The 16,457-nt window shown below is 37.1% G+C and overlaps 1 protein-coding gene across 7 annotated transcripts in view; it reads right to left on the bottom strand.

Moving 5' to 3' along the window:
- LOC109412060 (membrane-associated guanylate kinase, WW and PDZ domain-containing protein 1) overlaps nucleotides 1-16,457 on the bottom strand; it is a 57,669-nt gene that overhangs the window by 17,746 nt on the left and 23,466 nt on the right. For 4 of the 7 annotated variants that reach the window (XM_062843133.1, XM_062843134.1, XM_062843132.1 and 1 more), the window contains exons 3-4: nucleotides 9,298-10,467; nucleotides 2,097-2,150 (exon numbers count right to left, since the gene is read on the bottom strand). In XM_062843133.1, coding sequence (XP_062699117.1) covers nucleotides 2,097-2,150; nucleotides 9,298-9,872 — 629 coding nt within the window. In that variant the 5' untranslated portion in view covers nucleotides 9,873-10,467. The remainder of the gene's footprint in view (nucleotides 1-2,096; nucleotides 2,151-9,297; nucleotides 10,468-16,457) is intronic. The other 3 variants (XM_062843138.1, XM_062843137.1, XM_062843139.1) reach the window with 2 other exon arrangements.

The following is a 16,457-nucleotide window of genomic DNA, read 5'->3' as shown; positions in this document are numbered from 1 at the left end:
GAATACTTTGTGCCAGTTTGTTTTAATTTAACGATTAAGACTTGATAAAAAATTGAATCAAAATTCTCAAAACTGTATACAGAAGATAACAAGACTTTTAAAGGGCTTCACAATGCATTTGGATGGGAATGAAAATTCTACAAGAATATGCTGCAGCATTTTTGACAGTAAACGTTTCAGGATCTCTGGAGTTTATTCTTTAAAAAAAATATAAGATGCATAATGTATTTGAAAGTTATTTAGCTACATTTCTTTTTCAAGAAACCCTTGAGAAAATTAAACGAAATGTTATAGTTTTTACCAAAAACTCTACAAGAATATTCCTTTGAAATTCCATTTAAAATTTAACTGAAAATTATATGCCAAATATATTTCCTACATGACCCGGTTAACCAACAGGCAGTTGAAATGCGGCTTTACAGCAGGTCATTGAATGAAAATAAGCCGTATATGCGCCTTAAGTCCTGCTTAAATGCAGGTTTTGGTAAACTTGTACAGGTTTTTGGACCTGTTCAAACCCCTGCAGAAATTTGGGAAAGATCGGGCTATTCTACGTAAAGTTAGAAAGATTCTAGAATAAAGCTATAATTATTCGATAGCCAACTTTGGACTGTTATAACTCCGGGTTCAACGAACCAAATGCAATAAAATTTTGAGCATTTATGACTCATATGCTTTGAAAAAAGTTTGACTAAACCATAGACTAAAACCTACAGAAAAACCAAGATATAACTGCTCAAATCATCTTAACTTGCAACGGGAGAACTTCGATTGATTTGGCAATAATTTGATGAATGTAAACACCCAAAGGGACTACAGGAAATTTTTGTCCGCTATAGGCAACAATATTGGCAATGTCGCAACCTGCATTTGTTGCGGCAATTTACTCAATGCGACATATGTTTGTCGCAACTTGAACAGAATAGGATAAAGATCGTATACCTACCATGAGTTTAGATATTTTTTTCGAGGGGGTAACTTCGAGTCGGTAAACACTGCAATGCGGTTGAAGATCTACCATCAAACAGTTTCTATTTTGGGTTAGTTCTTCTTCTTCTTTATGGCTCGACGTCCCCACTGGGACTTGGCCTGCCTCGCTTCAACTTAGTGTTCTTTGAGCACTTCCACAGTTATTAATTGAAGGGCTATCTTTGCCTGCCATTGCATGAATCTGTATATTGTGAGGCAAGTACAATGATACACTATGCCCAGGGAGTCGAGACAATTTTCCCGACTGGAACGGGAATCGAACCCGCCGTCTCCGGATTGGCGATCCATAGCCTTAACCACTAGGCTAACTGGAGACCCTTGGGTTAGTTAAAATCGATTATTCACCAGTTGAAAAGTACGCAGTTAATTCAGCTCCTGTTTTGTCACAAGATTTTTGTTCGAGATCATGTCATTATCTATTACCAGTTGCGATAGACTAATAGCCGCGCCTTCTTTGTTGCTTGTTTTATGCTTCGTTTGTTCGAAAATTCTATTCTCTGATGGAAATCAAATGAGACGGTTCGCTACAAGCAACGCGAAATGTATAAATAATCCTATTATGTACCCGACAGAGGTTTACTATTGGTAACGTCAAATGCATTTATAATACGTAGGTAGTTATCTGGAATAATCTACACCCGATTCTTTTTTTACGTAACTAATTACACTCATTCGAAGTATTTTATTGATGAATGTTTAATCAGAAACAACAGACCTCCATTCAACTAATATATGTAACTAGATAACTTCTACGTAACAATTGATAAAACCAAACCCAGTGAGAGAACTCACACTTCTTTAAAACTTATGTATGCCTCTCCCGAAATGATGTTTTTGCTGTCAAACAGAATAAGTGTGGTGACATGTTAATCATTAAATCTAAAAAACATCCAAAAATATCTAAACCTGCACCAAAAGATGTCAAAAATGCAACATTTTTATGTCAAAATACACAAAATCAAAACTTTCATACAACTAACTCATGATGGAATGATAAAATTATAGCGAAAGAAATGTGGGTATTCACCAAAAACGAGTCCTTGTCTTGTTGGGCGATCGTTTTGGCCGATATGTGTAAGGGATTTTGTAAGGAAAACGGAACTTACGGCCAGTTGATAGTGACACAATGCGGATCTGTTTGCGCCACTGACCAGGATGAGCTTAAACATGGAGGGAAACAAATAAGAAAAAAATAAATTAGCAACCAGTAGGTTTAATAAAAAGCAAAGGAATGAAAAACAGGTGTAAAGGATGGGAGTGGATCTGAACGAAATTGTAGGATTAATATAACAGGGTGACTACTTAGGGAAATATTATTTGTTATTCGCGTTCTACCGCTCTTTCATCTATTTTCGTGAGTTTACGGTATTAGCATGTAACGTGTAACATGAAACATGTAGGTAAATCTGCTCTGGCAATAAAAATTTCCGTCTTTACAACCTATCCCCGATCTATACCGATTTTATATTTGATGTTCCCTAAAAATACATAATAGCGCAATCACCAGTTTGGGGCCATCCAAACAGTACATCACGCTTAGAGGGGAAGGGAAAGTGTAAAAGTGTAACAAGCAATGTATTCAGTATTGGAAAACCCCGTATAAAGAGGAGGGGGACTAATTTTCTTCAAGCATTCAAAAATAGCCAATTTTAATTTTACAAGTACCTTTTAAAATGGTATTGATCATTAATTTAGGACAAAAAATGTCGCTGTTAATATGCAAATACACCGGTCAAATGTTCGACTAAGTACAGATCAATGTACTGTAAAGTTGTATCGTTGTCGTAGCTCAGCCAACGATGGACGCAAAGGAGGTCTAGATGCAATATCATCAGCAACAAAACTCAGAAGGTTGAACAACCGTTGAATTTGTAGTAAACTACAACATACAATAAAAACAAATATCATATGGGTTAACTAAGTAGAATGCAACAAGGGAATGACTAATTGTTGTAATGGTTCTACGTCCCCACTATGACTTGGCCTGCCTCGTTTCAACTTAGTGTTCCTTGAGCACTTCCACAGTTATTAATTTAGGGGTTTCTTTGCCTGCCATTGCATGAATTTGTATATTGTGAGGCAAGCACACTATGCCCATGGAATCCAGAAGATTTTCCCGACCGGAACGGGAATCGAACCCACCGTCTCCGGATTGGTGATCCATAGCCTTAACCACTAGGCTAACTGAGACCCCAGTTTTTTAATGTGTATGAGTTCTAGGAAAATTGTATTCATGAATGTGTGCGCATTGATTTATACGAGTAACGCTTCTGAATAACAATTCCGGAGAAAATCACGAAATGGCCATAACCGACATAATTAAAGTTTACAAGAATGGAAAGATGCTAGATTTGATTTAGTTTAGTTTAGTTTAGCTAAGCCTTAGATCGACCGTTTATGTCCATAGTTAGCTGAGAGCTTCACCTACTAATGACCATTTTGCATGGGTATATCGTGTGACAGGGATGAGAATATTTACTCTATGCCTAAGCTGCCGGTGGACGCATAAATAATGTCCCATGTGCAAAAACATGCAATCGATAAAATCGCATCCAAAGTTCGAAAAAGTTAATAGTCTCAACTATGAAGTATAAGTGCCGAATCGTGTTCCAACCATAGTTCAAAATTATCATTTTCAATGAGTGCAAGTAACGTGAATTTTGAAAATTCTCAACTGAGGGATCAAAATAAAATTCACTTTGGTGAATGATTTTTTTCACTTATTCATTCGTTTTTTCTGTCACTGACAATTTTCACTGAGGAACAAAACTAGACCATAACTCCCGATTAAATTTCCAATCACCACAAAATTTGGCTATAGTGAATAATTGAATTACTAACCATCTGTTCCATTTGTTCTCTAAGTCGAATTTTGTGTTTGTTAACAGAAATTGATTGATTTACGATGTGCAAGAAAATACTCATGATGACAAGGAATTGAATGAAAAAAGAGAGGCATTCAGCTGACAATGAATGTGGCGGAACACGAATGAAAAAATGAGAATGTCAATTTTCATTTTGAATCATCGAATTGTTTATACTCTGGTTCCAACATCAACGAATTTTGTATTTGAGCACTAATTTTTGGTATAAGAGCGATTTCAATGTTTCGTAGAATATCCAATGAAACGTGACGTTTATGATTCTACTTTTTAGAGTGTGACAAATCGACGTTGCATTTTTTCGACAATTTTCAGAACAAACTACAGTATCGGACAATAAAAATGCACCAAAGCCGTTTTCCCATACAAACTAGTCAACTTTGGATTGCCATATCTCAGTTCTGTCTCAAACGATTGTTTCCATTTTTCTGTGACGAACTACAAAACATTTCAAGTTTCAAAAACTATTGAAAAAGTTCAGTGTTAACTATTGAAAAAAAAGTTACAGATAGGTTGAATTTTGACAATAAAAATGCACCAAGACAAAAAATTATGTAGCCCAAAATGCTGAAGTTAAATCACTATGGTGTCCAGCAAATATGTTTCTTGTGTGATGACCAATAAATTTGCTGAAGACACAATAGCTATCTAACTTCAGCATTTTAAGCTACACAATTTTGTGTCTTGGTGCATTTTTATTGTCAAAATTCAACCTATCTGTAACTTTTGTAACAATAGTTATCACTGAACTTTTTCAATAATTTTTGAAAATTGAAATGTTTTGTAGTTCGTCACAGAAAAATGAAAACAATCGGCTGAGACATAACTGAGATATGGCAATCCAAAGTTGACTAGTTCGTATGGGAAAACGGCTTTGGTGCATTTTTATTGTCCGATACTGTACCTGTTTTTATTTCCGTATATAAAAGTACATTTTGAATCATGGTTAAAACCTGCAAAATCTCAATATTGCCAAAAAAATGCACATGGGATAACTATGCTTCCACCGACAGCAAGTTAAGCAAATATCCATTACGAAAAGTTCCTTGACTGACCGGAAATCGAACCCGTCACCCTCAACATGATCTTGCTAAATCGCCGTACACTTACCGCGTCGGTTATATGAGCAATTTCAATGCAAAATGAATATACATAAGTTGTATGCATAGAGAAGAGCGAAAAAGTTTATAGCAAGCAAGAGTAAAAGTACGAAAATGAACCTAAGACCTTCTGCATACATATCAGAAGTGGTAACCACTGGACCACCACTCCCATCAGAAAAGATGCCATATTTAAGGAGTGTATCGTAAAGTAGTTGAAAATGTTTACAATAGCCTCAAAAATAGTTTAATACAACTTTTAAGTAATTTTATTTTTGGAGATACTGTATAAATCCTTGAAAAAAGAAATGGCTTTTATGATTTTCTAAAAATGTTCTTTCAACTGGGTGTTTAACCTGGATTACTGAACGCATGTTTTTAAATTTTTGCACACCTAAAAAATTGAAATTGCGAAAAAAATTCGATAATGTTCGAAAATTGTTAACTTTTTTGTGCAAATATAATAAGCTCCAGAATCCTCATGATATAGGCAAATTATTTTTTTAAAGAAAAATCTCCACTGCATTTAAGCGCAATTCTTAAAAATGAAAAAAGGCCATTTTTGAGGAACCCCTTTTTTCTATGCTGCTCCAAATCATGTTTACGCAAATAAAAAATACATGAAATGAAAAATTCGCATTATTTTAAATAGGGTATGTTTTTTAATTTATGGGCGAGTAAGTTAGAGCAAAAAATAAAATTTTATAACCTTTTAAGATATTAAAAGCAGAACTTCAAAGTTTGACCAAAAAATAGACGTTTTTTGGAGTGGACCATTTTGTAGATGTAGGAGATTTTTCTATCGAAAATATGAGTTTTGAAAGTCGGTGTTGAGTGATATGTTATGTGTACATAACTGTTAACAAGCATCAATATTTTCCAGATTTTTTATCGTACAAATTTTATTCGCTACAGATTTTTGAAATGTTAAAAAATCTTAACAAAATTGCATTTTGTGCAGATTTTTATTTTATGAGGTGTGTTCATTTAATCATATTTTCGATAATACTAAACATTTTCCAAATTTTTCCAAGCTGTTCTAAACTTAACTATATTGTGAAGATTTCATAGAAGAACCAAAATGAAAAGACCAACCCAGCTTCGAGATAGAGCATCCTGAACATTTTCAACTACTTTCCGATACACTCCTTATCTACTACACAAAGTTTTGTTGATATCACTATTCAAACAATTGAAATTCACTCATTAAGTGAAATCACATTGTATCAAAGACCGCGATCAGGTAGTGTACTGCCGTTCTAAGCATGTCTGTACTATGTTATTTTTCTACGCATACTGTCCCAATGCTTTAACCCACGAGCGATCGCGCTGTTGTATTTTGTACAACACGTTGAAAAAATCTTGCTTTTTGTACTCAGCATTAGCGTGGTGCTGACGCAGGTAGTCAACCGCGCGAGTTACGGAAGGTTAAATTAAGTTCTGTCTTGAAATCAATGTCAGAAAAAAAAAAACACTTAACGTTATCGTAGAATATTTATTTGTGAGGCAAAATTTCAAATTAACAAAGTATCAAATTAACTTCAAATGGCTCTGAGAAAAACACGGCTTGAATGCAAAATAACATGGGACAGATATGCTTAGAAGGACAGTGTAGGGGTGAAAATAACTGTTTTTTATGTATTTGTTCTATGAAAATCTTTATTATAGACTTTCAGCCCTTGGCATAAATATGGTATTTCTTCCAGGATTCCTCCCGAGATTGCACTGGAAATGTCTCCCGGACCCGGAGTACCTCCAGGGATTCCTATCGAGACTCCTTTACCATTGGAACTGGATTGTTTTGCCGCTGCTATCGCAACCTCGCCGGCCTCAAACACGTTTGTTATGCTCGGTTACATTGCTGGGATCATATATGACCCCCAAATGGTTAAGACATTTCAGGAACTGTCCAGAGTTGTCTACCTGGATTGATTCCTCTCGGAATTGCTCTTGATATTTCTTCAGAAATTTCTACTGAAGTCAATCCAAAGCTTCCTCTCGGAATTGCTCGAAAGTTGCTCAAATCTGCCGAGATTCGGGAATTCTCAAAGATTTTCTCTGGAATTTCAGGTGAAATGTGTCCACCCATTTGTTCCAAGTTTTCTCCCAGAATCCTCCTAACAATTTATGTCATATTTCTTTAGACATTCTTCCTTCCGTAACTGATATTGGGTTTCCTTCAGGAACTTTTCCCGTGATTCCTCCCATGATTTCACCAAGGTTTTTTTCCGGTACATTTCCTAAAGAGTTTCATATCCAAATACAGGAATTCATACAAGGATTTCTATATATCCCTTTCGTGATGAACCGGCACAATTGTGCTGTTGAACAATAACAGTTTTGCATATTTTTTATCTGTTTAGTCGTTGTTTTATGCTAAATAAACTGTTTTAATAATTGCCCCTTTATGTATACCTGTATGTGTGCAAACAAAATTTTGCTGCGTTTCATGTGAGATTTACCACAACAAGGTAATCAAAAAGGGGAGAAAATCCGTAGAACATGAAAAAGTTTTATCTGTCGCATATTTTTAATTTTCCGTTTTATCTAGGTACAGTCAGGTTTTTTTTTACGCGGGGGATACGTACCGCGTAAAAAAAAAACTCAGTTCAAAATTCAAAAAACCGCGTAAAAAAAGTCTCACCATTTCTCGACGAATCATGAAAAAATAAGACGATGAACTTTTTTTTTGTATGGAGTTTTCATTTACGCGGCCGCGTAAATGAAAACCGCGTAAAAAAGACCTGACTGTAGTCAAAGCTGGAAATCGAAAGATAAAGAGAAGTTCTTCCAAATGTGGAACAAAAATTGTTATTTTGTTGGGAAATCTAAAAGTTCTAGAGAGCCAAATTTGAGCCATTTGTATGGAAATTTAACTTTTTTGCGTTCCGTCTCGAAAGGGATATAGGATTTCTCTACCAAGACTCTATATTGATTTCTTCTAGAATTCCCTGCCGAAACTCTTCCATACATTTTCCCCGGGAGGTTCCTGCAAGGATGCAAGGATTTTTCAGGAATTTCTCCTGGTACACCTTCAAGGTTTCGTCTTGATATTTCTCCTGGAATTATTCTGGCGATTCCTGCCGGAATTGCTCCATGGGTTCTTCCTGAAACAACTTCAGGAATTGGAATTTGTCAACAAATTTATTCAGGGATTGTCCCCGAGATTTTTTCCAGGATTCTATCAATAATTCCTTTGGGAATTGAATCAGAAATTACTACAGGAAGTTCTTTTGAAAATCTTGCTTTGGTTTTCCGGGATTTTTATTTGAATTTCTCCAGATCGGAAACGGAAATCCCAGTGCCCTTCTAAAATTTTCTCCACAATCTCGGATTTTCTCGGAATTTCTCCAAGGATTCATCGCAGTATTCCTTCCGGAATTTCCGGAGAATACAAAACGGAAGAAAAGTATATGACACAGAAGAAAGCGAATAGAGCAAAATACAGGGGAAATAATAAAATGAAGAGTTGATTTCATGCGCTTATGGAACCATACATTTTCATTTTTTTTAAACTATGTTTATTTTATCGGATCATGATTAATGATATCAACTTTATCGGAAATCCAATGGTTAGGAACATTAGACGTTACTTTCCATGGTTTCTCTAGAGCCCCATGGATTTTTGACGAACTCAGAATGAACGGAATTAGATGAAAATGAGGCAATAATGTTTAGAATATGATTGTAACCTCATTATGTTAACCCAAATACTAACCACTTTCAGAAGTTGAACTATTGATAAACAATTAAAACCCCACTGATTCACAACTTAAATTTTGTTCATTAGTTTCGCAAAATTTAACTAACTTGCAATTACTTTTGTTCAAGCACTTTTTTTTTTTTGCTCTACGTCCCCACTGGGACTTGGCCTGTCACTCTTCAACTCAGTGTTCTTTGAGCACTTCCACAGTTATTGATTAAAGGGCTTCCTTTGCCTGCCATTGTATGAATTTGTATATTGTGTGGCAAGTACAATGATACACTATGCCCAGGGAGTCGAGAAAATTTTCCCGACCGGAACGGGAATCGAACCCGCCGTCTCCGGATTGGCGATCCATAGCCTTAACCACTAGGCTAACCGGAGACCCCAACGAAAATACACAGCCTGAAAATGGAAATCCCATTATCAAACCCATGCTAGAATTTCAAAAAAAAAACGTAAGCATCGCAAACATTTGATCAGTTGTGACAAAGTTTCAATTATTAGGTTTAACATAATATTAGAGAGACTACATATCAGCAATAAGGTATGTATTGCTTTACGTATTGATCCTCAGGAAATTACATGAGTGATAGAAAAAAAAAAACAAAACAATACTCACTCGATAAAATACACCTCTCCACTATCAGTATACGCCTTCTCCCACTTGGGCGGCAATGGCCCTAGTCCATCATCTTCTTCGATCTGCGCCGTCGACGAAATATCCGACTTTTGATCGTAAAACCCTCCACCAACACTACCACTACCATTGCTCATCCCGATGGGAACACCACCTAATTGTTGCTGTTGCTGCTGCTGCTGGTGATGGCCGTGGCCATGGTGGTGATGCATGTGATGGAGATGATGATGGCTGTGAGGTGGTCCGCCTCCGCCTCCGGGAGGTGGATGCATCATCATCAGCGCTGTCGACGCTTCCGAGCCCATCGTATCGGAACCGTTATCACTTGCTCTTCCGGTAGTGGCCCCTGGGCCAGTCCCCACACTGCCGCCGCCGTTCATATTGCTACTATTGACGCCCACTTTCGACAAATCTTTACCGGTTTCGGATTTCGCACTGATCGTACTGGAGCCTGCTGGTCCACCTGCAGCTACTCCAGCAGAACCACTTCCCCCACCGCCATTCGGCATCATTGAATCATTCATCTTCGGCTTTTTAATTTCACTTTTCTCTGTCATTGAAACGTTGCTACTACCTTCAACGACAGTTTCCACTCACTCGTTGTGGCCACCACAACTTGTTTGGTCACTTCTTCCCCGACGCGGACACACCACCATCGCACGTTGCTTTCCGCTTCTTTTTTGTGTGTTGATTCGACGGTTTGGAACGCACAGAAACCTTGCATCCAATGGCACACAGATGCTTCTACCCTCTTCGCCCATACAACACTCTCATTCTTCGAACCAGTGTGGTGAGGCACAAAATTGGAATTTTCAACTAAAAACAACAAAACACACACACAACTTTTAAATGCACTTTCGGACCCGAACTGGCCGAACCGACCAACCGACCGACCGCGACCGTTGCTGGCTTGTGTAGTATTTTTAGCTCTCTGCACAACCTTCTTCCATGCGCGCTTTTTGATCACCTTTCCATATTATTTTCTTCCCCTCTCATCATCACCATCATCATCATTATCTTGATGCACCACAGCCCACAACATACAACAACAGTGAAACTTCTTCTTGAGGTTGATTGTCGTGGCACTTGACTCGCTTCCTTCAGTCACTCGGGGACTGGGGCAGGTTCTTCGACCGCTTTATTTACACTGTGCTGCATATTTTTTTTTTGAAGAAATGGAATGTGAACAAAATTTCAACTGCAGTTTGTGAATAGCAACAATAAAAAATTGTAAAACACGTTTGAGGGTTTTGCTAGTTCAGTTCGAAATATTTAGTCATGTCACTTTAAAGTTTTCTTTGGTACACAATGTATTGTACGTTTACGTACATCTTGCAAACTTGCAAAACCTATTATAAATCTAGGATTTCTGGAAATGCTTCTGACCCTAAATTACACAACATTGGTGAACATGTCATGACCAGGGTTGTAAAATGTCACACAAATGTCATGAAAAAAAATGTCATGAAAAAAAATATGTCATGACATTTTCCAATTCAGGCCAAACATTTCAATAGGCTCTGTCTGCATTTTAGAGGCTCTCTTTGTTCACTTTCTCTTTGAATTATTACAATGTAATGATACACTTTTCAACTACAAATCAAAAGACGATTGTTTTGACCATCGTTCAATGCAAGGAGACAATCATAGTTCAAATACACTGCTGAGATATTAACGAAAGGGAGGGACACCAAAAAGAGCCTCTCTTCTGCAGATTGGACCTTTAGACATGTTTGGCCTGAATTATTCCATTTACAATGCAAATTTCCGTTCGTGAACACAAATCTTTGATATTGCTGATTAGTTACGGTGAAATAACGATATCGTAAATAAACATTTCTTGCTGGGGGCAGTGGCATTGTCAAATAACCCAATGACATTTTACAACCCTGGTCATGACCAGCCTTTATATTGTTTTCTCTAAAGCATGAAAACCAGGGTATGAAAAACGGATCACGCCGAAAAACAAACGCTTTGTCCTAAGCGGTGCATGTTGGTAACAAAGGCGCTCCGCAACAAACGCATGTCACGCGATGAGAGCAATAAAACAAACATCGCTTGCCGTGCGTGTGCCGATATTCCGGCTTTTCTGCTGAAATTTTCGACCCACATCATCGAATTCATAAGCATTTGAACGAATTAAGACTCTTGCAAACCTCAGAGTCGAGTTTCAGTTGTAAAACAATGCGAAAATCACGATGTGTATTCACACGAGACAAATATTCCTAGCGTTTTTGTTGTGAACAAACTCGGGAGCGATTTTGTCATTATCTGCTAACGAAAAAACAAAGCGTTGTTGCCGTGCCTTCTTTGTTGCCTATTTTTCGCTTGCGGTGGCATATTTTGCGTACACTGATGAAAACAAAATCGCTTAGTAGTTTCAGTCGTCATTCTTGATAATCACAAATCTTCACTGCATCAACATGAATAACTTTTTTGAAAATCGTGGTAATCCACAACAATTTTTTCTCATGAACTCATTTATAATTTCTAAGACTTTTCAGGTCATTTCAGACCCCCTCCTCTTCGTAGTTGTTTGCCCATACAAAAATTTGAAATTTTGTATAAAACGTAGACTTTGGCTAGAACCCCCCTCCTCTTAAAAAGTCTACGTGGTGATTTAAGAACAACCCCTCAAGAAATTCCTAACGAAATCTTTGTTACAATCCACAGAAAGTTCTTGGAAGAGGTCAGACAACATTCTAGGAGCAATAGGCAAAGCACTACCTATAGTTGAATCAAAAGCCAACATTTTGAGCAATGGACATACACAATTACGTTATATACATGAATGCCCCAAACAATTCGAAAAGTTCAGAAATTCATGTCCCCAAGAGTTTACACTGGAATTCCTTTACGAAATTTTCTCCAGGGATCATATCTGAAATTCCTCAAGGGGTTCGTTCGAGAATTTAGAGATTCGTGACAAGCACTTTTTTAAATTTCTTTGTATTTGTGAATTTTAACTTAATGCTAATTCTTCACAGGACAAGCACTTGATAGAGCGTTAATACTGGTTGTGTTGTATTGGCCGAACGATCTTTCTGTACGAGTAGTGTAGGTTGCTACCGCTATTTGCTCGGTCATCTTTTGTTGCAATTCTGCGGTGTTGAATACAAGTAAGTGAACCCAGAATTTTCAACTTTATGACGACAGTCTCCGAAGTAAACTTCCCAAATCAAATCATCATGTTACAGATTATTTCAGGAAATATTCCATGTGTTCTTCCGGAAATGTCACAAAGAATTCTGTTACGTAATCTGGCATGAATTGCTTAATTAATTCCTCTATATTTTTTCACAAATCGTTTCAGAGATTGGATTACTTCAGAAATTCCTCTGGATATTTATTCAGAAATTTCTCTAGGCATTCGTTTGGAGAATCTATTGGAGATTATTTTAGAAAATCTACTAAAAATGTCTTCAGTAGTTGTTCAAAAAAATCTTTCAAAAAAAGTTTCGGAAACTTGTTATAGTAGGTATTCTCTCACGAAAGGTCAAGAAAATCTTCCATCAAAAATTTTCTTCAGGAATTTGTTTAGAAATTCCTCCTATTCTACAAATTCCCCAAGTCCTCCGGGGATTCTTCTAAGATTTCGTTCAGAGATCCCTTCCAAAATTTCTTTAAGCATTTATTAGGAATTTCTTTACAGATTCCTATTCTAGAATTTTTCAGAAAATTTTCCATAAAATCCTTCAAAAATTTGTACTGGGGTTTCTTTGGAAATTCTTCCAAGGATTTCACCAGAAATTCCCACAGCAACTACCAATTTCTCCAGAAATTTCACTAGGGTTTTTACTCCAGAAGTTTCACAATGATTTGGATAAGAAAGTTGTGTATGAGTTTCTGCAGATTCCTCCAGGGATTCCTTTAAAAAACCCTATTTTTTCGGGAATTTTCTAGATTTTTTTTTGAAAAATCCTTCGGATTTTCGGAGTATTCTCTCAAACCAACTTCCAATGATTCATTCCAAAACTTTCTCCGGGTTTTGCTTTAGAAATTGCTCCAGGGTTTTTTTTTTTTGAAAATCTGAATTCCTGTCAGAAAATCTACCTGGGATTAATGTGAGACTGGATTTTGTGTGTATTTTGGGTGAGATCCATTCGAGAATTTTCTGCGGGTTTCCTGTATAAACTGCCCTAGAGGTTCCTTCACAAATTCTTCGAGAGATTGTTTCAGAAAATCCTCCCAAGAAGTCTTTCAGGAGATTTCTCCAGGAACTCCTGTGGATTACTCCAGGAATGCAATCTGGGGATTCCCCCAAAAGTTCTTTCTTGGCATTCCTCCAAAAATTCCATCTGGGGATTACTCCTCGAACTTCCTTCTGGAGATTCCTAGATTTTTTTTTTGAGACTTCATCCAGAAATGCCATTTTGGATTCCTTCAGATATTCCTGTTAAGAATTCCTCAAAAAAAGTTCCTTCTGGGGAATCCACGTTGGATGACTCTTATTCTGTGGTTTCCTACAAATTCCTTTACGCATTGCTTCTGGCGATTTCTCCAAGAAGTTTTTCAGAAGCTTCTTCAAGGATTCCAATAGTAGATTAGTCTAAGATCCAGGAATTTCATCTAGGGATTACTCCAGGAACGCCTGAAATATTATCAGAAGAAACTACTGAAGGAACCCCAACAAGAAATCCTGAAAGATTTCCACAAAAAACGCCTGAGAGATTTATGACAACTCTGGCAATATGTGTTGCAAAAAGGAACTTCAGGAGGATTTTCAGAAAAAAAAATCTGGAAGATTCCCAGAAATAACTTGTGGAGGATTTCTATACATAAGGGAAACCGAATGAGCTACCAGAAGGAACTTCAGAAGGATTTTCAGAAATAACTGCAGAAGGATTTCTAAAAGGAATTTTCGAGAATATTCCCAGAATAAGCACCTGGAGTATTCTCAGAAAAAAAAAACTTGGAGCGACAGTATCAGGCAAAATTCCCAGAAGAAACATCAGGAGATTTTTAGCAGGAACTTCTGGAGAGTTCCCAAAAGATACTCTTGCAGAGTTCCCAGAAACAAATTTGAAAGGATCTCTAGAATATCTTCCTGGAGGATTCCTAGGCGGAACTCTCAGAGAAGACGCAGTAAAAAGTGTCAGAGAAATCCGAAAGACGATTTCTTTTTAAATTGAATCCAGCAAAAGATCATGGAAGTATTCCAGATCAAAGATCCAGAAAGTAAACTCCTGCACGAATACCAAAAAGAACTCATGCAGGAATCCCTGAAGGAACTCCTGGAGAAACTCTTGGACGAGTCTCAGGAGGATTTCTCGTAAGAATGTCAGAAAAAACACTTTGAAGAATCCAAGAAGGAACTCCTAAAAAACCTAGAAAAACTTTTGAGGGAATCTCAGGGAGAAATTCCGGGGGCACCCAGAAGGAATTCCAGGAGGAATTTTCTTCTTATTTGTAACTCTAATGTCCCACTGAAACATCAACTTAATGTTCTTTGAGCTCTTCCACAGTTAATTGAATGGCTTCCTTTGCCTGCTATTGCGTGAATTTGAATATTGTGAGGCAAGCAAAATGATACATTACTCCCAGGGAAGTCCTGGAGGAATATCAGAAGGAACTTCTGGAGGGATTTAAGAAAATAATCTTAGAAAAAAAGCCGTAGGAAATTTTAAAGAAATCCTCGGAGGAACTCTTGGGGAAATTTCCAATAAAACATTTAGGTGAATCTCAAAAGCAACTTTTGTAGGAATTGCAAAAACCCAGAATGAGTTCTTTAACCCGAGAGCGGTCGCGTCGTGTACTGAGTACACGCCCCATGAAAAATCAACGCATGTGGTACACAGCGTGAGCGCGACGACACAGCAGCTAGTCAAAGACGCGACTGCTCGAGGGTTGATGAATTTCGATTTATGGTGGAAGTACTGAGAGAAGGAAGGCACTTAAAATGAGAAGGGTTAATTTCAGAACAAACTCTACGTTCTTGGAGGAAGAGTTTCCCAGGATAACCTTGAAGTAGTTTTAAAGGAGCTCCAAGAAGTAATATAGACATTATTTTAAAACTTTCTAAAGGTGTCACAGAAGAAAGATTTAACCCTAGTAGGATGTTGGGGTCAATATGATCCAGACAGGCTCGCTGACCGTGAACTACGTTATTATAGTGCGCCTAGCGCAACATCTAAGAAGAGTTTAGGGAATCCGTTAAAGAACAATCTCATGAGGAATCTCAGAACTTACTTATGGAGGAATTATCTACGGAAGGAGGAAAACACATCCTTCTTTGTTAGTACATATATCGAAATCACATTCCGGGAGAAGGACGATTTCGGTATCATTCTTAAAATCGACGTTCCGGGCAATGAAACTGTCATTTGCGTCACTATTATTTGCAACGAAAACGGACAGATACGTGTATTTCAGTTTCTATAAACTCCCAGATGCATCTCGGAGTTACCAAAAGGTTAGAAAACTATAAAATGTGAATTTTCCAACAATCGAGTTTGATGGTAAACTGCATAATTGTAGTTTAGGGATGTATTTTCTTGTAAAACATCCAGTTTATATTGAAATGATGTAAGAGATGCCTTGGGATATTTTCACTAGCAATTCTTGTGAAGAGTTATACGCTTTTTTATAGGATTTACTTCTATGTTTTGTTTTTTTTTTATTTCCTGGAAATGAGCGAGTGATTTTGAGTTGAATGCTTCTTGCAATGTAGTGGATCAATCTTAGAATCCTACCGGCAATTCAGTTAGACTCATATCGTAATACCTACTACTAACATCTGATAAAGTATTCCATGGATTCCTAAACAGTTTTTGTAAAGCAATTTATGGGGACAGTTTTGATTTTTCTGAAATTTTTGAGAATTCAGTAAAGAAACATCTAAAGGTACTAGTAAGGGAAATAGCCAAATGAGCTCCTCACAGTCCACCAATTACAGTCCTTTTTTAACTTGGTAAGCTGATGATCATTTTAAGTGTAGAATCACGCCGTGAGTTCGAAAAAGCGATAGCAAAAAAAAGTACAGAAGCTTTCTACAGTAAAAACATTAAGTATAGTTGAAAAACTGGTTTTAACATCTTTAAAAGGGTTATTTTGGGGACAAGAGCTTTTTATTCCAAAAAAAAAAAAACAATGAGGAATTTCGTATAGCTAGATGTTTAAGCTCACAGTTTCCATAGCAACTT

Source organism: Aedes albopictus, chromosome 3, assembly GCF_035046485.1.
Source record: "Aedes albopictus strain Foshan chromosome 3, AalbF5, whole genome shotgun sequence".
NCBI lineage: Eukaryota > Metazoa > Arthropoda > Insecta > Diptera > Culicidae > Aedes > Aedes albopictus.
The sequence above is the reverse complement of the archived record's forward strand: the minus strand, read 5'-3'. Positions and strand labels throughout refer to the sequence as shown.